Source organism: Syngnathoides biaculeatus, chromosome 8, assembly GCF_019802595.1.
Source record: "Syngnathoides biaculeatus isolate LvHL_M chromosome 8, ASM1980259v1, whole genome shotgun sequence".
NCBI lineage: Eukaryota > Metazoa > Chordata > Actinopteri > Syngnathiformes > Syngnathidae > Syngnathoides > Syngnathoides biaculeatus.
The window spans coordinates 19794422-19816749 of record NC_084647.1 but is presented as its reverse complement, the minus strand read 5'-3'; the positions used below and the strand labels follow the sequence as shown (position 1 = coordinate 19816749).

At 41.1% G+C, this 22328-nt stretch overlaps 1 protein-coding gene across 1 annotated transcript in view; it reads left to right on the top strand.

The window, feature by feature from the left end:
- ssh2a (slingshot protein phosphatase 2a) overlaps positions 1-22328 on the top strand; it is a 34730-nt gene that overhangs the window by 2359 nt on the left and 10043 nt on the right. The window contains 6 exon segments of the mRNA XM_061828394.1: positions 2564-2607; positions 19336-19448; positions 20267-20331; positions 21397-21518; positions 21636-21701; positions 21780-21845. Coding sequence (XP_061684378.1) covers positions 2564-2607; positions 19336-19448; positions 20267-20331; positions 21397-21518; positions 21636-21701; positions 21780-21845 — 476 coding nt within the window.

The following is a 22328-nucleotide window of genomic DNA, read 5'->3' as shown; positions in this document are numbered from 1 at the left end:
AGCGGCTGGACAAGCACGTAGACCTCCACCCCATGTTGACAGCTTCTCCCATATTTAAATCTTTTTGCATTATCAGAAAAGCTGCATTGACGCAGCCGCAGCTCCGCTTACCTTTTAATTAGACTTTGAGCATTGGATTGAAATGGTGGATGATTTTCCCCAGACAGTGGGCGGGGACACTTTTACGTAAATTTGGTAAGTGATCCCGATATTTACCTGCAATTGGCTGGCAACCAGTTCAGGGTGTACCCTGCCTCCTGCCCGTTGACAGCTGGGATAGGCTCCAGCACTTCCCGCAACCCTAGTGAGGATAAGCGGGTAAGAAAATGTATGGCTGGATGGACCCTGATATTTACAGACATATTAACTCGGTTGTTTAATTTTTATTTGATAGCAGTGACAACAACAGAAGTGACCTAAAAAATGTAATAATGGATACCCAAAAAAAAGCACTCTACTTTTCAAAAGCATGTAGGAAGGATACTTTTGTATATTGTACATAATGTGTCATACATCTGGACGATGCTTTTTAGACACGCATACATGTACGGCATGTGAAGTAAAAGCAGCAGGACATAAGTTTACTTTACACGGCCAGGATTTTTGCTACTGATCACAATAACCAATCACCGATCCAATCACAAGAAGGAGCAATGAATCTATTGAAATGACCTGTTCATTTTTATTATACTTGTGTAGTTAAGGTTTAAAAAAAATGATGTATCAGAACAAAATTAAAGGTTTATCATTAGATGGATCATGTTTACACACAACCACGAGCGCTATCACTAGCTTGCTTGCCAGGCTGCATAACGTTGTGTTGATGCCTTAAGAGCCGTATCGCATTAAAAGTACGTGAAGCTACCTCAAACAAGTCTTACACAAAGTCCTCTGCTGTCCTTGTCACAGGTGACCACCAACACACATTTTTTTTACCCCATTTTCTTTTTATAATACAGTCGTCGCGATCCACCCGCGTTGGCATTCCCACGGTAACGAGTGTATTCAGTCACATATGAGTCGACCGGATAAAGCCCATCGATCGTAAAAAAAACGGGATGGGGTGGTATCGGAATGGAAGATTTTATTGTCGTAGTCTGTCATAGTGCAATCATGAAAGAGCAAATTTGTCTTGTCGTCTGATTTGCGTATGAAGTCTAGCTAATGTTTTTTTTTAAATAACTGGCTGTCAGATATTTACAGTACTACATCAAACCTCAAAAGACACACACAAAAACCTTTATAAATGCTACTAGATAAAAATGAACTAGCTTTTGGATTCAAGCCAGCGACACGGAGTAAACGTCTTTCTCAGAGCCAATCAATGATGTCACTGATTGAATGGGCGAATTGTGACATCAAACCGATCAGATGATCATTAAAAAATGCCAATTAATATCCAATCCAGTCAGGCCAATCGAATCGCTGTAAAGTCTAGAAATAAATATGAAAGAGATCCAGTAAATATAATGCAGAATAGCATCCAGCGTTTTGCCTCAGAACACATCTTCCAAAATATTGGCCCAGCAGCTGGCGTTAACTCGCAGTCAGCACAGCGGGGAGCGGCCGCCCCTCGTGTGCCGTAATCTGCCTAGCAGCTCCCCCAATCCGCCTCTTCTCATTGGCTACGAGGCCACTCCCTGCACATCCAAGCAGCTGTGATAACCATAGAGATCATCTTGTGCATTACGCCCCGTTACTTATTATGGTATAGAAACATCACCGGGAAAACATTGATAATACTGGACAATAAAAGATCTTTATCAAATGCCTTTGAAAAGATATTGGAGGTGGAATACTGTATATTCAATATGTATGGTTTTTGGGAGGTAATTGTAATGTTGTAGAAGTGTATAGCGTCATTTTGACAGGTTTCTGTAATATATATATATATTTTTTTTTAGCTCTTTTCCATTTGGGTACAGAATCAATTGATGCAGACGTAGCTGACTGTCTCTCAGTCTTGTTTGTCCGGTTGTCTTAAAGTGAGGTCACCGGGATGACTGACACGGAGAACATCCCCCAGCCCGGCGACTGTCCGCTCATCTGATGAGATCTTTAGGGTTTGGACTGGGAGTACTGGATAAAGCAAACTCTGCCTTCGCTCACCAGTTTACACCTGCATCATTATCCATTATTTATTGACGAGAAATTGCAGTTTAAATCCAGTTTTTGGATTCTTCCCTTAATGTAGAGTTGGCCTATGCCATCCTCAGGGTTGACAGATTGATGCTGGGGAAAAGTTTTTTTTGGAGGGATTACGAGAGGGATTAAAATGTTTGTTTGTGGTGGACCGGTTCCTGGGGTGGGGGAAGGATGATTGCATTTCAGGCAGTAAGTGAAGAGCATGGAGTCTATTTTAGCTTTATCCCTCTGTGTGTTCTGAGCAGAGTTCCTCATATCACAAATGAGAAGTCTTTTTTTTTTTTTTAATTGACCGGCTCAGCATATGATCTAAATATAAACAACTGTCCTGGCCTGCCTGATACACTTTATTCTCTAAGCTCTCTGCTCATGTGAACGGATGCTGGTATTACTTTCTTTTTTTTTTTTTCTTCTCTAGGAGTCAGGCAGTGGTGAGGATGACTGTCGCTCCCAGCCCAGAAGGTGAGCCCACATCCTGTTTAGTCAGTCGCTCATTCGCACGGCATTCCTCTTGAGATCCGGTCTTCTCAAAATGCTGCAGTTTGAAAGTTACGCCACCAGGGGGAGTTTGCATATCAATATTCCGACCGTTGCAGCTGCACTTTGATTGTGACGTTAATCCCATTTCATGACTAAACTTCCGAGATGCTCTTAGTAAAAACATGTGCGTCATGCTTAAATGAATGAAATAATTGATTATATTTTAACACTCAAAAGTATAACACATTTTAAATCATGCAAAAAAGAAAATGGTCAAGATTACTCAAGGCGACTCCATTAGCTGTTCACGAGGAGTAAAAGACACTTTCTTCCATTTTCTTTTTGTAAAAAAAAAAAAAAATGTTAAAGATATAAATGATCCATTCCAGGGCCAAAATGTCACAATCATTAAACCTTTCTTGTGCAGGATTTCATGTGTGCGTCAATGCCATCAAGTGTTGAAGTAATGGTTGGGAATATGGAGATTTAAAAACAATTAAAACGCTTGGGGGCTATTAAGACTGCACAGTGTGCGCGGGACCACAAATGATGTCATGATCTTGATTTTCATTCAAGTGCGAGGCTCACCAAGTTGGCATACCGGGCTGCACCACGATGGACGTACCAACGCAACCAGGGTGTGTTGTCGTCCAGCATTTGACAGTTTGATAACTGGACAATGAAATTTAGCCTGCTCAGACCGCATCAAACTTTTGGTGTAGATAGTCTAACATGGTTTTCGTGAATTTGGTCAAGGAGCGGGTAGAGATATTTATTCCGCCACTTCGATTGTACAGAGTTGAAGTCATTTGTGGTGATGACCAAACCAGCCCACACATCCCAGTTCTAAATGTACTGGTCCACCAAAAGCATTGAGGTTTTGTGCAGTATGGTGACATTTTGTGTAATGTCATCACATGCAAGATGCCACTCAGTCTTTTGAGTAAATCAGTGAACAGTGTTTTTATATTATAATACATAAAAATGTAATAGATTGCCATCAGTATTCCAACGGAAAACACAAGCTCGAATTGTGTATTTTTGTCCAAGAACACAATGTCAATTTCATACAGCATTAGTTTTCTAGATCAAGCCTTCCTGAGCAGACAAATGATGTCTTTGTTTGGTCAGACTCCTGATGCGTCTTGTGCAAAATGATTGTGGTTGCATTGATGAGTGGCTGCACTTTCGGGGTATTCATAAATGTTGTTGTGCTTAGTTTGGTGGACTGTGATTTAGCCTCTGACCTCAACAAAACATAAACCGACAATCGCGGAGAAAAACAGTCAAATGCAAATTTTGTGTTTTTCCTCTGTTGTGAGACTGTCAAGTTACTGTAACCGTACACATCCTGTAGTTCTTGAAACTCACATGAATGCACCGTGTCTGTCTAATGAAAGGAACATACAACCTTGAAACTGAGTTCAGTAAAGGCTTTGACTCAATGATTTTTGTTATTGACTCCATGAATAGTTCATTGAAGTTTTGGGAAAACCCAGGACAAAGATTCTGTGGAACTTTCTTGTGAGTGTAATTTAATAATTTTCAATCAGTATTTATCTATCCATCTATTTTCTGAACTGCTTTTCCTCACGGTTGCCTAACTGAAGTCAAATTCAACACTCTATAATTTTCAACCGGTTTTCAATGTTGAAGGAAAAAGATCTCAACAGGAACAGGATCCCTGTTGATTTGGAAAGATACAGGATCTGATTTTGGGGGTTGCTGAGGTCAGAGGATTTTTTTTCCAACTGTGTTGGTGGGATCTGATCCCACCCACAGCGAATAAATGACCACTATATCATCTCCTGCTACGATATTATACAGAACAATCACTGCCACTTTTGTACTGAACAGGAATGCTCAACCTTCCAAGAGGCTGTAGGTTTCTTACACTCTTTAAACAATGTAAGGCATTTGTCATGGATCCCAAACATAACAAATAAATCATTCTCTAAGTCTCTGTACCATCTGCGTCATCTCCATTTTCCTCTTTACCCTCTGGCATGGCCTTAGTTTGAGATTATCTCTCACATTACATTCATGTGCGTTTTGGACTGGTTCACCCTCTCATGAGCCTCAGGCATCCACGGTGACCTCGACTTGTATGTTTCTGTTGCTGGTGTACTGGTTAAGGCACACAATACTTGGGATTCAATTGCCAGTTGAATGAAACTGAATGAGTTGCTTACTGAGTGACTAAGCAGTTACAGTTGTTGGAATTATATTTTGGATTTTGTATAGCTGAGGGGGAGGGGGACATATCGGGCGGTGTTGGTTGTGGGGCCGCAGTCTTCGATTCTGAACTCATTCACACCCTAGCACGGCTCTACACTAACATTTGCACTTGTAGAACATAATTTGGTGGCACCATTTTTTTTTTTTTTTTTTTTTTTTTTTTGAGGCAGTATAGCATGACCACAGCATACCACAGTTTCGGTTGGCAGTGACTCGAGGGATATAATAATTATATTAATGTGGCCAAAAAGTTTGTTCCCAGCCAGCAGCAACAGACAAAACGGCTCAATTAAAAACAAACCAAAAAAAATAATTGAAGGCTTTACTTATATTTCATTTATTTCACAACATGGGCCAGTAACCAGTTGAAGGCTCCTAATGCTCTTTCTTTTTAATTCACATCAACAAAACGATTGTATACATGTACCATCACCACCTTATTAAAGTATCATCAACACTCATTTGCTAATTACCGTGTTTTCCGCTCTATAAGGCGCACCGCATTACAAGGCGCACCTCCAATGAATGGCATATCTTGAAACTTTTTTCCATATATAAGGCGCACCGGATTATAAGGCGGATAGAAGACATGAAACAGTAGAAGCTGGGGTTACGTTATGCATCCATTCGACGGAGGTGCACTCAAGGCTCAATATTAAGGCGCATCGTCGGCTTTTGAGAAAATTAAAGGCTTTTAGGTCCGCCTTATAGTGTGGAAAATACGGTATTTACTAGAAACACAAACCAGGTTTCCTATTTAAAATCATAGTCTCTAAACCAAGCACAAATAAACCATTACTACTGATATTACCCAGATACATACAAATGGAATTATTAACATTGATTCACACTGCATCACAGCCCTCCCTCTCTCTCGTTCTCTCTCTCCCAACCATTATGTGCAATTGTGCAAATGTGATGATGAAATTTATAATCGCACAAGCTGGAAAAAAGGGTCACATATGCGACAAATTTGGTCACATTTTCAAGCCGTAAGGTAAAATGAAGAGGCTCTCCGACCTGAGCAATAAAATAAAGCCATTTTATCAATGAGGTCATTTCAGACCGCAAGTTGAAGCCAATTAATGACAGATAGAGCATTGAAGATCTGTTGTTTTTTGTAGTAACAAGCAGCACTGTAAGAACATGCACAGTTCCAGAATTTAAACTGTCTTGCGAAAAACTTGTGGAAGTCAAATCCAAAATGTATTCATAAATATTGTTTGTACATAACGGTTTTGTTTCTTAACTCAAGCAGTCTTCAATTTTGGTGGACCTGGATATGAGTAATTTATTGCTTAGCTGAACATTCTGTCCTTTTGTAAGAAGAAGAAGGAAATTGCAACGACATTGAATTGCATTGAAAATCATGTGCAGTTTGGGTGGGGTGCGGTGGGGGGGGTGTGTGAAGGTTTTACTGCGGTTTGCTACGTGCACAGTTTTCAATTTGATCCTGATGTCAGATACGCTAGTTCTGTTAAATCCCACGCATTTTTAAAACATGGCGACATCGCGCCTGTGAACACACACCTCAGTCAAGGCTAAAAGGACGTATGTTCCCCATTATCTGTTAGGTAATACATGAGCGCAGCAGCAGCTGGTGAAGTCATACCCACTGACATAAATGGTTGTACATATTCCCTCCTGCATCATCAATGTCCTCTTTCACAATTTGGCCCATAGCGCACCATTTGTTCGACATTGCTAAATGCACTAACACGCCGATTGCAGCCAGAGACCTTTTTGAGTGACCCGCTGATATGGATTACATAACAGCCGTGGTCCAATTAACTTTGTTAGCCTCACTGCGCATGGATCCAAGGACCCATAAAGGCCAGTATTATTGTGGAGGGGCCCCAGAAAAGGAGAGGGGATCCTATATTGCAATGTCTTTTCTCTAAGACTAACTTCATGAATCATCACTACTCCTTTGTATCACACACACCACTATAGCACCACTATAGTAAGAGACTTACGTTTTCTTTAGGGCAGTAAGACAAGGTGACAGACAGTGCTAAGGATGTGGTTATTTGTATATTGCTGTATATCTTTCAAATTAGTTGAGGTTGACGAAACACCTGTAGAAAAACAGGTCCTGTCCATTAGTTGCATTTCACATCGACCGTATTTTGGCCTTTTCCTTGTATAGTTTTGTTCTTTTTGCATGGTATGTAATACAAGGGCATCATCCTGTCTACCCTGTCAGATCCATAGATGAACTTGTTCACAATTAGACAATCTTATTTTTATCACAAACACTGGCATTTCAACTGTGGACCTTTTTTTAATATATACTGTATATCCACTGTAAATAGAGTGCTTGCTTGCCTTAATAACATGAAGCCCTTTCCTCAGTCTTTTTTTAATTTCCTCTCTGGGATTAGTGTGGAAAGATGGACCCGCTGAAATGCAGATTGTGGGTCAAACAAATACGTCGTGACATTTGGTCTGTCCATGTCGTGCTATTAAAAGTCTCATTACAAGTGTGTCAGCTGTCACGTTGATGCTGACAAGGAGAGGTAGGTTACTACAGGCCAAAATTTGAAGGATTCTGTTTTTACAAAACGACCACCCACACCCTAAGTAGAGATGTTAAAACTTTTCATCTCAGGCTATTTTTAAGCAATTGCAAATTCGAGATACCCAAGTGACAAAAGTGTTACAGTAGCTTCCAACCACACTCTTTAAAATTCATCTCTGGTCAGTACAATATGGCTAAAGAGTGATATTATACAATTCAGATTCAAGGTATTAAAAAAAAGTACCGTAATTTCCGGCCTCCAGAGCAAACCAGATTATAAACCTCACCTAGTACATTTGTAAAGGAAATACTATTTGGTACATACATAAGGCGCACCTGTGTAATAGCCCCAAGTGCCCACATTGAAACCCACATTGAAACACGAGATATTTACAAAGAAAGACGGTACACAGAGTTTTCAAAGTTTTAATACCTTAGCTTTGCTTAACATATCAACAACACGATAGCACGAACGGGCCTGGTTAAAAAAAAAAAAAGAAAAAAACAACATACCTGTAAAAAAAAAAAAAAAAAAAAAACAGCCATGGCAGCTACACAGTAGCACAGCACTGACGGAACCAGTTAAAAAAAACATACCTAAATCACTGAGATGCGGCAGTAACACAGCAGAACGCTAACGCTAGTGGGGAGCTAACCGGGCCGGTTAAAAAAAAAACATACCGGTAATAGTCACTTCCTCGGCACATATATTCCACCGGTCTCACTCTTACCTTTTCCGCTCGAGTCCCCCCTTGCGGCCATTAGGAAAAAATGCACAAATTAGCCGCTTCACCACGTAAGCAGTAGGGTTGACAGCGTTTGAAAAATGTTGCGGCTTATAGGCCAGAAATCACGGTATGTGCTCTGTTTATCCGAAGAGACTTATCTCTCGAACAGCTTTCTGAATCCCTTGTTAGCATGCTTCCTCCATCAATACAGTGCATGCACAATTATCATTATTAGTTTTTGAGATATGGCTGTGAGAATTTTCTTCTTTAAACTCATGTAATGGACAAACTGTTTTTCAAATTCTGTATGAACACATCAGCGGTCCACCGACATCCATCTTTCCAACCTGAAAAGTGTTCAACAACTGGTGTTTTGAAGCGTTTGTATTCAGATTCTTAGAAGCTTTCATACCTGTGACCATGTAGTCCTCTGGTCAAGTCCTTAGAAAATTGTGTGACCCTTTATAAGCCGAACTAACGGATGTGTTCAAACATCAGCTCATCTTTGACCTCCATGTGTCTATGTTCCTTCACTTAGAGTCCAGTTGTGTAACTTTTCCAAGGCTCGGCTAAACAACAAACAACATCCCTCTCGAGTTACCAGCCTCCAATCCAGGTTCCCACCAACGGCAGTGAATTCGGCCGCACTAAACAGAACCTCATGACTAAAGCATCAGAGCAGCTGTGTTTGGTTTGCGCGCTAACATGAGAGGACACTCGCTGACTTTGTGATGCAACAGTCGTGCATAGGAAGGTGAGACGAAATGTGGTGTGGCGTGACGACAGTAGAGCAGGTGCTGGTGTGTTTGTGTCCTTAGTGTTGTCATCAGGCGGGCACACGGAGAGCACAGTGTTGAATATCAACATTGGTCACGAGTTGTTGTGGTTGACGTTGAACATGTATGGTTCAAAATTTCTGATTTTGTTTTTTTCAGTTAAAATGAGGATTGTTACAGGAAAGGTAGTCCTGGCAAACCGTGTTTTAGGTTTTAGCTTTTCGTTGTTGCTAATTAAAGCTTGGGATTTAAAAAAAAAAAAAAAAAAAAACAGAACTGGACTCATTTTTGTTCCCTTTATTAATATTCACTGGACTGTATATTGCACTGACTGGATAAATAATCCTTTTTCATGCTCCATGAACACGTGAGGAAATACACGGCTTCCAAATTTCACTATGAAGTCATGCAAGACTAATGCGTAAAATGCTGGATTTTCATGGAAGAAAATATTAATTTCAGAGAGATTACATAACAGTGTTCTCTTTGAGGAGGCTCGAATTGGACAATTGAGTTAAAGTGTCCTGGCCAGGGACTTTGTTGGAAACGTGGAAACACATGAAGCTTTCGTGCAAGCCAATATTTGATACACTGTGCGTGTAATTCATACACAAAAACAGGAGTCTTTTTCCATTTTGAACAAACAGAAACATAAATAAATAGATAATCATGTAATGCCAAAACATATCTGGGTTAATAACAGCCCAGTTAGATTGTATTTCCATACATTGGAGTTATGTTATTGTACAGAATAACTCCACTGCATGAAATGTATCTGTTATAGAATTCTTCCAAGAAGTGTTTTAAGTTAATCTGACACGAGCTGGTATGAAAAAGTGGATGGGAATTTTAAATTTTTTCAAAATGTTAACAGGTCGCATCGAGCTCCAGATATTATCATGGCAGTTGGATATAAAATGGGGAAAAAAAATAATTTAGAAGTTACTCACTAGTTACGCAGTACTTGAGTATTTTGTTTTCATAATCCATTCGTACTCTTGGTCAAGTTATTATTTGGAGGACTACTATTTTTACTTGTTTTAGTTGTCATCTCATTGTCTAGCTTATGTTATTTTTATTCTAATCATCCTATTCTAAAGTAACAGTACTACTCTCCCTTTATTATATTTGGGTACTCAACTAGCCACCTCTGGTTACATGACGTGGAAGTGCTACATGTAATACTTTCTCCCCTTCAAGTTTGCTTGAGAAGACAAGTGTGTGTACATCTCCACTTAGGTCACATTACACTAAAGCAGTCGGAAGCTGATTGTAGATGACTCCGGCTGTCTAGGTCACATGTGGTTTGCGCCTTATGTAATGCAAGCACAAGATTTGGGTGTGGAGAGGGTACAAGTTCTCTTGAAGAAAAATCAAAAACTCATGCTGATTTCATTGCTTCCATTAGATTAGATCACAACAAGACTTTCTAACACAAGAAGAATGGATGTTCTTGTCAGACCTCCATCAAGGCTTGAACGTGTTTAACTTTTCCGGTGTGTCGTGTTTATCAGGCCATCGTTGGTCAGCTGTGACATTACCGTGCACAGCATGCCAAGAGTATTGCCAAACATGAAAATTTTTGGGAATGTCCAATCAATTCCTAATAGAAGAGAGATGATAAACTTATCTAACTAACCCTAACCCTACAGCGGAAAAGCGGATCACCTGGAAAGCGTTGGCCTCACAGTCCTGAGGTCCTGGGTTCAATCCCGGACAATCCTGTGTGGAGTTTGTATGTTCCCCCCATACCTGTGTGGGGTCTCTCCGGGCACTCTGGTTTCCTCCGACATCCTAGAAACATGCAACATTAATTGGACACACTACATTGCCCCTAGGTGTGATTGTGAGTGCGATTTATCTGTCTTCATGTGCCTTGCAATGGACCTTTCTGACTGGCGATCTTAAGCTCCGCCCCCTTAGCTACATTTGCCATGTCCCACAAGCTTCCAAAATGGTGAACAGAACAGGTTTGAAGTCGATTCTCTATCACATATTCCAGATAATATTGCGGTATGATTTTGGCAAATGTATCAGACTTGTCCAAGAGAGTTCTACAGCGAGGTCTCAACTATTTCAAACAAGGATATCTACACGGAATTAAGATTTTGGACGGAGTAGCACGCAATGTCAGCGTTACAGCGAAATGTTGGTGATCGATGCAAAAAAGTTCGATGGCTCAGAAACTTTATATTGAAATCCAACAGGATAAAATAGTGGAATCGTATTGCACATGTAAAGCAGGGTGAGTATGTTTTACTTGGAAATATCATGATTAATATCATTGTAGTCTTTATAAGTGAGTGCTTGTATTCATTTGACTTGGCTCGTAATCGTACCCATTCCTCTGTCTTAAAAGTCTGATGTGATACAAATGCGTTTGTTGTTATTGTTCACATTTAGTTGCACGTGCGCTCTTCCGCAAGCCTTAATCTATCGTAGACTCTTCCTCAACTGTGTTTTAGGCTTTGGAAATTGAATCAACCGGGCTCCTGGTAACCTCACAAGATATCTTTCTTCAAAATTGCACGTTCCCCATGCGCATCTGAGGACCATTTTCTTCATAACATTAACTTTTCCAAGCGCACGCTACTGGCAACCAGTATTGTTTGTGGGACAACATGGGAGCAGGGGCGTGTAAAGCCAGGGCTTAAGACAGTGTGGCTATCTGATTGGCTATTATTGTATGAGTGATTGACAGGTTGGAAAGGTCCATTGGCTGGCAACCAGTTCAGGGTGTACCCCGGCTCCTGCCCGTTGACAGTGAGGATAGGCTCCAGCACTCCCGCGACCCTTGTAAGAATAACCGTCTAAGAAAATGGATGGATGGATGGATAATGAATTTACCCGAAGACCTGGATTAGTGGCATCGGTGCTTGCAGCCGTATATCTAGCTGTCTGGGTAGAGGGTAAACCGTAAATCCTGCCTTGAACCAATTTGCATGTAAAAAAAAAAACAAAAAAAAGTTTGCGGTTAAACAATATTTCCTTCAAACACCTTTTTTACTTTTGCGTCTTTTGCTGCTTGTTCATTGTCTCATCTTTGCATCTCGTCGCATCTTTTTGGTGTTCTGTGCGGCTGGTTGGAGAAGATGAAAAATAGACTACTAGTCTCACCCATGTACATAAGTGTTTGTGTACCTAGTTAAGTGACAACCTTCAATTTCTACCATAACTGGTTAACTCACAACTCTTTGCTTTAACCCATGCGGCTTAATGATTGCATTTCCTTCATATTTATGTGTGGTCATGTTGTTGTGGCTTTATAAATGCCTTCCACTATTCAATGTTCGCAATGGACTGAACTTTCAATCACTGCCGTACTTCATTTGACCTCTTAAAACATTTTTTTTTTTTTAGTAGGGTCCCATCTGGCTATTTAGCGTTCCAAGATTCATGCCGTTGCACTGACAGCATTATTTATAGAAAACCACGTGGTGGCTGGACAGTCAAACACTAGAGCCAGAAAATAGTTGGATAAACACACATGCAGGCAATGAAGAGCGTGTAAACAGTATGATGAACTGCTCGAATGGTTGCAAGGGAGTGGCTCTCGCGTTTCTTGCGATTCCTTCCCCGTGCCCTCATTGGCTTTCCAGATGGTCCCGCCTGCTTTTTGTTGTCATTGGCTCACCGTTTGGCCCCCCTTCCTTCTTCGTGTCGCAATTGGGTCCCCTCGTAGTTGTTCCTTCCTACTTCTTACTCATTGGCTCCCCGATTTGGCCCAGCCCTGAGCACGTGTCTCGCGATTCTCCCTCCTGTGACTGGAATGAGGTGAACCTTGTCACTGCTCCCAATACTGTACAGACCAGTCTTTGTGGGACATCAAGTGGAAAAAGAAACATGTTGGGGAAATACAGTGATAACGTTCTAGCAGCGAAGATTTTGACTAAAGTGACTCGTGGGATTTTGAGCTAATTTCAGTTTCCCTTTAGTCTGAGAGGTGGAAAAACTTGGCATCCATTTGTAGTAGATTTTTTTTTTTTTTTCAATACACGGAATCCCACTCCATTGTTTAGGGAAGTGGTTCGAAGCCCGTCTTTTTCGCCATGGCGGAGCACAGGCGTCGGGGGGCGCAGTAAAAGTTGCCTGTTCCTGCGAGCACCTGACATCCGCCCGGTCCCTCGCTGCCTGTGTCCCACTAACCCGCCGACATGACCCTCGGCGCGGTGTCCGGCGGCTCGCCGGCGGTCAGCTTCTGCTCGTGTTGCGGGGCCAAAATGGTGCCTTACTTCAGCGACGACGCGGTGGTGTCAAATAATCAAATCAACCAACTGTAAGTGTTTTCTTCTGTAGCAGGTTGGGAATTATGATTTTTTTCTTGGCCTTCATTATGTACAATAATCAAACATAGTTTAGTGTATTTATGTAAATTTACAGGCAGTATAATGTGGTTATGATATTACATACAGTATTTAATTTGGGGGTGGGTTGTGACATTCGTGAAAGTTTTGCAATATCTGCCAATGTGTACTCTTGGCAATGTATCTTACTCATCATCATCGTCATCGCTGCTGTCTGACCATATTGAGACATGCAGTGGTTGTACAAACCAGGTACATACATATGGCATATTTTGTTCACGTCACATCAACTGAAAATAGTGATTGAGGAATTGGTATTGGGTGGAATGCACTGTGTTTTAATTGTAAATAAATACTACAGGTTATTTTTGTGAAACTTGACTGAAAGTTGGAGCCCGGTCCAAAGAGGACTTTTTCCCCCTGCCCCTTTCCCAAAACTTGTCATCGGATTCAGAGGACATTGCATATTACTTTCTTTAAAAATAAAAAAACAGCTTATGCTTCAAAGCTATAACATGTTTTTGGCGTCAGGTTAGGACTTCATTTTAATAACACCACGGAGAAAGACATGTTGTGATTACTTTGATAGACTACATATAATTTTATTTTAATTACACATTGATGAATGATGAGATCCAATCTATCATAAATAATGCTTTGGTTTGAACGAGCCTTCAATGATGTATTAATTTTTATGTTTGTAGTGGTAGAGAACTGTACTTGTACATATTTTGGCAACAGTAATGCGTAACAAGTCGAGCATGTCCAAAGGGAAAGTTTAAGAGCTTGTCTGTCAAACAATAAACTCGTGTGGTCTTGATAAAATTTGCAAATCTGGAAAAACGGAAGGAAAATCAAGGGTTTAAAATGCTAAGTTTGTGAATGCTTGATTCTGGAGTGATTAAATCGGCTTCCTCCTCTTTCCCAGTAAATCAATTCTTGTGTCTCCCCTGTCTGTTTTGTTGAGTGTTTCGTAACATTCTTGTTCAGTCAGCAGTTGGCAGAGCTCTGCGTGAGAAATTGCCTTGTGTCATGGGTTTGGGGAAGCACAAGTTTTGATTGCAGTGTTTTTTCACTGCTTTTTCACATGAATGTAGTCTTGTTTATTGAGTTAAACCTAAACTAAAGTGACTGACAGATTGCATGGAGTGTGTCAAACAAAATGCTGATGATATTGAAATCACTTTATTTTGATTAACGATCTGCTTGAATACTGGTTATAGTCTTTGTGGTGAAAAACAGTATGGAAATTTAGGTTATTTGTAGCACCACATATCCAAGGCATCTGTGCATTTTCAGTGTTTGTAACGTTGTGCCTGTGTTCACTATGATCTCCTTAAATGTGTAGTGTTTAATAGGTGTTCAGGAACTACAAGATTGGTTTGACAGTGGCAGGATGAAGATCCTCCACAAATATGCAATGGGGTTTAGGCCTTGAGACTTGCTTGGCCAGTCCATCACCTTTACCCTCAGAAGGGAGTGGTTATCTTGGAGGTGTGTTTTACATTTTGGAGTAGTGCCTTGCGGTCCATTCTCCAAAGGGAGAGGATCCTGCTTTGCTTCAGTATGTCACAGTACATGTTGGCATTCATGGTTCCGGCAATGTAATGCGGCTCACCAGTGGCAGTAGCACTCATGTGGCCCCAGGCCACGACGTCTCATAATATGCTTGACTGGAGGTAAGATACACTTTGCTCTTCTCACCATACTTGACACCATCAGAACCTTCTATCCATCCGTTTAGTGCCACTTATCTGAGGTCTCGTTGTGGGGGCAGCAGCTGAACCAGGCAAGCTCAGACTTCTCTCTCCCCCGCCACTTCCTTAAGCTCTTATGAGATATTCCCAGCCCAGTTAGGAAACAAAAGTCTCTTCACCATCTCCTGGGTCGTCTTCCTCCCGGTCCAATGTCTGGAACCTGGAACATCTCACCAGGGAAGCGTCTGGGAGGCTTCCGAACCAGATGCCACAGCCATGTCATCCGGGTCCTCTCTATGCGGAGGAACAGTAGCTCAACTCTGAGCCTCTCCTGGATGATTGAGCTTCTCACTCTATTGCTAAGGGAAAGCCCAAACACCCTGCAGAGGAAACTTGTTTTGGCCGCTTATATCCGCAGTCATGTTTGTTTTAGTCACGACCTACAGCTTGTAACCATAGGCATGGGAAGGAATGGAGATTGGCTGGTAAATTGAGAGCTCCATCTTTACTACGACAGATCGATACAGAGTCTGCATCACTGAAGACACTGTACTTTATCCCCCTTTTGATCACCCTCTCCATTTGTCCCAAAATTTTTGAACAAGGGCCCAAGATACTTAAACTCCTCTACTTGTCTTCCTTGCCCTGGAGAGGGTACTATATCCAGAGCCTAGAGGAACTCCGGGCGGATTTCATCCACCCCTGGGGCCTTGCCACAGTGGAGCCTTAACTGATAAGAAGTGGTTGTGAATGAGCGGTAATTCATGATCCTTTGGGTAATTGGACAAAATAACACACATTTATTGAGACACTTGGCAACAGTTTAAAATTGTTAAAAAAAAAAAGGGGGGGGGCATATCTTTTTGAAGAAGTGTGTTTTGATATAATTCTCCAAATAGTGTCCAGATAATGGCATCTATATAAGTATCTTGACCTGGTTTCCAACTTTTCTCTTATCATTCCTATTGCATACAGACTGCCGTCATCTGCTGGATTCCCGCAAGTCCCTCTTTGCCTGATGATCTGCAGTCAACCGGGAATTAAACTTGACGTTAGTGTTGTGAGGATAGATAGCACAGTGAGCCTGAAATGAAAGGATTTCACTTCAGCTTAGGATGTCTCCATATGGTCACAATGCTTCATGAATTTCACTGTCCCCTTTGATTGTGTCACATTTTTCCACAGTGACAGATTTACGCGCAAGGCTTAACATGCATCCATGGCCACAGTCTTTCCCACGGGGTGCATTCAGTATCAGGCCTGTAGAGCCATCCCCACATTGAGCATAGCCCTATATTTATCCCACTTCACAGTGACTAATATGGGCAAAGACTGGTTTGTGGACAGGGGGTCGCTTATCTGGCTTCTATGTGGTGGGGTCCTTACATAGTGATGATTGTGTCTGACTGGTGATGGACTGCTGCTCTGCCTCCATTCTGCGATTGGCCAAAATAAAAAAATAATGATCCATCCTACTCAGTCAAACTGGCTCTTCCTATTTTATCCTTTTCTCCAAAGTTATTTGGCAACCGAGATGAGATTTTTAAAAACAAAAATTAAAAAAACAAACTTTTAGGAGAAATTTTGAACACAATTGCGACTGGGATGCAGGAATACAGATCATGAAAAGCGAACATTTCAATTTTTAATTCATCCATTACTGATTTTCTATACTTTGTTACCTCCCACAAGCCTCTTCTATAGATTGTCTCACCATTCTGCATTGAATCAATTTGTTAGTGATTCTGCATGTATTACGTTTTGCCGGGTAGGACTGAGTCGCTTGTGAATCATACATTTCAACATCATAAATGGGATTTAAGGCCACGAGGCTAATGCCACCGCATACTTAGGCTTGCCGTGAGAAGGTCCCGTATGAGTGCTTTCACACAGTCGCTCATTTACATATGCGAGTGACCTGTTTGATTCCCTGCAGCGTGTTGTGCCATCGAGAACCCACAAAAGTTTTTTTTATGTACAGTAACTGACTGACACTAACTGTGAATGCCATCTATCAATAGCTGAGACTTTTAAAGGACTTGTCTATTTTTAGCTACAATCCTTAACATACAACCCCACCACCTCTCCGATTCACAGGCTTGGATTCCGTTGTAACTGTGAGTGAGCAAGTTTAAAAGTGTGTCATTGTGCTCATGGACAGCCTTCCATTTATGACTGTTGGTGAAGGTCTATTTTACTGATGCCAGTGTACAGTAGCACAGCTTTATCGTTGCCGTTTTCATTTTAACTGCGGGGAAACTAAGTAGAGTGACCAAATTGAAAAAGTTGGAGAAGATGTGGGGAATGCAGAAAAGAGGACGTGATGAAGGGGGAGTAAAAGGAAACAGCTGGATCAAGGGTGGCTAGGTTATGGGAAATGAGCACTGCGCGTCTGTCCTATTGTGTTTTTCTTTCAAACTCATCTTGTCTGTCTATGGCGCTCGTATGCTACACATCCACGATCTCAGCAAAACTCAGGAAGTAAGATTGAATGGCTGGAGGAATGTAGAGATACATTTACTGAGGAAAAAGCGGATTCCATGATGCCCATAAGTCTTGTTTTGCACAAGAGGACGCCATAAATTGTCGACACTTGCTTCCGTGATTTTTGAGTAGAAACAAAAAAATAGCATCCATTATGACAAAAACCCTTTGTCTGACACATTGAGTTCAGGCTTTTCAGTATGTTTCAGGTGTCAGTTCCTCTTCTTTTATAACCTCAGGGGGAATGTAACCACCCTTATTTGAACTCAGCAGAACAGGTTTGCCAAGTCTCTGTATTCTCTATTCCCTTTTTTCCCGTTTCTAGTCATGAACCACAACATCAGGTTTTCGCATAATCTGATAACGCCCATTGCAAGAGCTTTACCAAAAGTGATCTATGAATGTACATGTACTTGCGTTATAAAACAAATAGCTCTCAGGACTGATCTGCAAACTGAATATTAAAAAAATGAAATGTAGAATTATTAAATATAATGTATTGTTTTTTTTTTTGGTTCAGTTTTTGTATTCTTTGAGAAAATGGGGCCAGGGGACTGCCTTGGCTGTTCTTTTTAGGTAGGTGATTAGATATGAGGTATTCAAAAAGGTATATATTTCATCACAGATTTCACAAAGCTTGTCAAATATTCAATATATGCACCACATATTTCTTTTTATCATGCCCAAATCTGCTGTCCAGTGAGTATATTTGATACAAATTCCCTCAAACGTGCGCATTACAATCTTCTTTAATTGTAATCATGTGTATTCTATCAAATGTCATTTCAAAGATCTTGATCTAGCTCTTTGGAATCTCAACTGTAAAAGTAAAAGTAGCATCATATGAATTTAACTCTAATGAGTGTGAGTGAGAATAATGCAACCTGCCTGACAGCGTTGTTGATTTGGCACAGTTACCAGTCCCAAATGTGAACGTCATTTATCGTTGTTTGCTTTGATTCTGACCAGATAACTACATTACGTTAGCACATTCTAAAATAGTAGTAGCATTTAAGTTGACTCCCACCTGATTGCTGGATGGCTTTTACATGCTGTTTCGCCATCTTGAAGTACTTTTGCTGCTCCCTTGAGTGTCAGTTAATTTGATTTGACAGACATTATTGGTTGCCGAGTCTCTTAGGTAAGGAGGCCACGTGGTGTCTCTAAACACACACACAAAACCCCCCTCACACTTTCCCGGTACAATGGCTGAGAATTGTGCACACCCTCACTGCTTGGTCTTAACATGAAACACTGACTTCACTTCACTTCTAATGTGTTTCCCTCAATGCGGTGACCTCAGTTATGCTTAATAAGATTAAGTGTTCTAAATGGGGATAGAAGATCACCTTTGGTCCAGAAAGTTTGGGTGCTGGCCAACTCTTATCCCTACTCAAACATTGTGGAGGAGGGGGTCAGGCTCTATCTTCCCTCTCAGACCCTCCATCCCTTCCCGGTCCCGTCATCCCTCTTTGCTCACAGCTGCTGTAGTGAATGCATTCAGTGTGTGTAGAGGACCAGAGGACATTGTGTTCTGAGTTCACATTTGGGCTTGTTTTTGCTCTGATTTGCGGTGCCTCCTGCCAAGCTATCTTGAATTGGAGCACTGTGACAATGACATAATCCTGTGACCAGACCACTTGGGCCTGTGCGATAATTTCAATGACGGAAATTAAATGGTACATTTTTCAATGAGAATATCTTGCCTGTCTTTTTGTGCCATCCAAGTCTGATCTTACGGGCTCCTGGGGCTGTTTGAATATTTAAAAATCAAGAATTTTTGATGCAAAGAATAAAATGGCAGACAACTTAGTTTGCTTCTTAGAAAGAGAAATATGATGGTATTTCCTTTTCCCTTTTTGTTCTTGAATCTCAAAAACCAGAAGTATGGATAATACGACCAATCCTTCAAAATTGCCCTTTGCTATGTGAATTTTGAACCCATTTTGTCTTTCCTTATAGTATCAGCGAGAGCTTCCTTACAGTAAAAGGTGCAGCCCTCTTTCTCCCAAGAGGAAATAGTCCCAAGCCAAACTCTGCACCTCATATCAGCCAACGCTGGAACAAGCACACAGGTAAAAGATACTGTACACGTAGACTGCATCAACCATTACATACAAGTATCTCCTTCTCACGAGCTCTCTTGACTTTTTTTCAGAATATCACGTTTTAACTGTGGTTTTCCCGATTGTTGTTTTGTGGAGTCAATTTGCTCTGTAAACGATGTGTAAATGTTTGAGCAGGAAATCGTGAAATTGTAAATATAAAAAGCTTTTTAAAAATACAACCATATTTTTCGACAAAGAAGGCCCTCTGAATGAAGACAGTGTAGCCCAGCGGTCGGCAACCTTTGACACCGAAAGAGCCATTTGAACCCGGTTTCCACGGAAAAGAAAACACTGGGAGCCGCACATCTAAAATGAAGAAAAAAAAAAACTTCTACTACTTTACCGCAGCATGTTTCTCCATTGGCTTTGCCGGGCTTGAAAGTCGCTCAAAATAGACGGCGTTTCAGCGGGTATACCCGCTTCCGCAGTGTGACGTCTATTTTGAGCGACGAAAAAATAATATCAAATAATTTAATTAATATTTTAATATTTCAAGATCACAATCTTCAAATTTAGAACTAAAATAATATAAAAACTAACACAAATAAAACGCACTTCAATTAAATACAAAAAAAAAAATTTAGTAATTTATTTTCCCAAGCCAATCAGAGCCGCATTATAAGGATGAAAGAGCCGCATGAGGCGGGTTGCCGACTGCTGGTGTAGCCGAAACTGGCCCGAGGCGGAATGACACAGTATCTTGGTTCTAATGTTCACTTTAAACTGTCAAGAATGTCTCAAGGAACCCAATCTTAATTAGTATGGGTTGTTTTTTTTTTTGCTAGGGGATCTCCAGAAGCATCTTCAGACTATGTTCACTGTGCTGCGGCCGGAGGATACAATCCGACTGGTTAGTAACACTGAGACATTGACACACTTTGGTGAAACACCTGCAACGTGGCAAATGCGACAATGGATAAGTAGGACCATCACATTCTTTAAATCTTCTGGGGAAAAAATAAAAATTGAAGTCTATACTGAAGATACTTCTCGGTTAATTGTCAGCGCCGACCATCGCTGCACTTCACTACTCATTTTAGGTGAAGTGCACAAGTTTGTTGTTTAATTGTTCGGTGTGATTGTCTGAGTGCTCCCAGTGCTGAAAAGTCTTCTTGTGATTAACGCGCATGCGCGTATATTTTGTAAACGTCCGGCCAGTCTGAAACGTCCCCATCCGTGCTTTAACGTGTGCCATTAAACATCTTGTCGCTGAGTGTTCATGTTCGCTATTGTTATGTGTGTGAAATGTTTCGAAACTAAGCTGTTTGGAACACTAACTACACGGACGCCTTCTGCCTTTCGTTTTTGGACCGGCTGGAACTTTCGCTAACGTGGAATACCCGCTGGGACGAACATTTGCTTGTTTGGGAACACTCGTTCAACATTGGTGACTATTCGCCGTTATGGTTCAACTACTCTGTTCTTGAACGCCTATTTTGTGTTGGCTTTTTTATCCTGTTTGTGTTGTGTTGATGTGTGTGAGATTAAATTGTCAAACGCAATACAACTGCCTTGTCGCATTTTGCTGGTTTGAACAAAGGGGACATTAGTCAAAATTCACACGTAACACTATGGCCGTCTCAGAAAAACAAATACAGCGAACATACGTATATGTGCATATCTTTTTATCAAGTTTTGTTTTAAAGTTAGGTTGGGGTTAGGATATAATGTATGTTAGCTCCTTCCATGTCGGAGAAGGAGGAGGAGAAATGAGAACGGGTGATTTCCCAGTAAGCGTCGACTACGTACCCAGAGTTCCCCTGTTAGTAACGCATGCGTATTAATCACTAGGAGACTTTTCAGCACGGGGGAGCGCTCAGACCGTCACACCTTGCAAGAAAATAAGCACAGTGTGAGGTATATACAAAAACATGTCTGATTTCTCCCCCCCACCCCACCTCCATCGATCTGTCAGGCTGTGCGTCTGGAGAGTTCCTACCCTCAGGTTACCCGCTACATGGTGGTGGTTTCCACCAATGGTAGACAGGACACAGAGGAAAGTATCGTTCTTGGCATGGACTTCTATTCCTCTGACAGGTTAGTACCACAGCAGCAGTAAACTAACCATCCTATCGTGTCATCTATAGTCTTTCTCCTCTTCTAATACGGGAAACCAGTTTCTCAGATATTTGACATGCGGAATCTTCCTCCTAGTTGCTGTACATTGGGTCTGGTTCTACCTCTGTGGAGTGACACGCTGATCCACTTGGATGGAGATGGGTTCGTCCTGGTTTACACTTATAGATAGATGTGAAGAAGTGTCTGTATTTCTGAAACTCCTCCTCTTTCCCTTTGCAGAGGTTTTAGCGTGTCAACTGTGAACCGAGTTCATGTTTTCAAGCCAGTCTCAGTCCAGGCAATGTGGTAAGCATCAATTTGCTTTTTATTCGGAATCATCGCTTGCAGCTCCAGGGATTTTTCTGCCAATTTAAGAAAATAATATGAAGGAATGCATGTACGGTTAATGACAATATTGACGGTGAGATCTTGAATTTTATCTCTATAACTGTATTTCTTAAGTCTCCTTTTCATGCCTTGAAAGCCTGAGGTTTCCAAATCCTTCTCCACCAAGGGTTGTATAGAGAAAAATCTAAGAATGCGGGAACCACTAAGGCATTCTTCACTTTTTAGTTTGTTGAACAGTCTAAAAAGCAATCAACGTGGTACAAATGCTAAGATAGCTAGCACGATATGGCCCATGACCTTTGCACTCACCTACATTGAGCAGATTTTCTCTTAATTCAAATGACCTTTCTTTCAACTTGTGCTTTCATATCTTTCGTTGGTTGAGTAATTTGTGCTCTTACTCCTGCAAGCTTTTCACCTTCTGCTCTCCAGTCTGCCTCG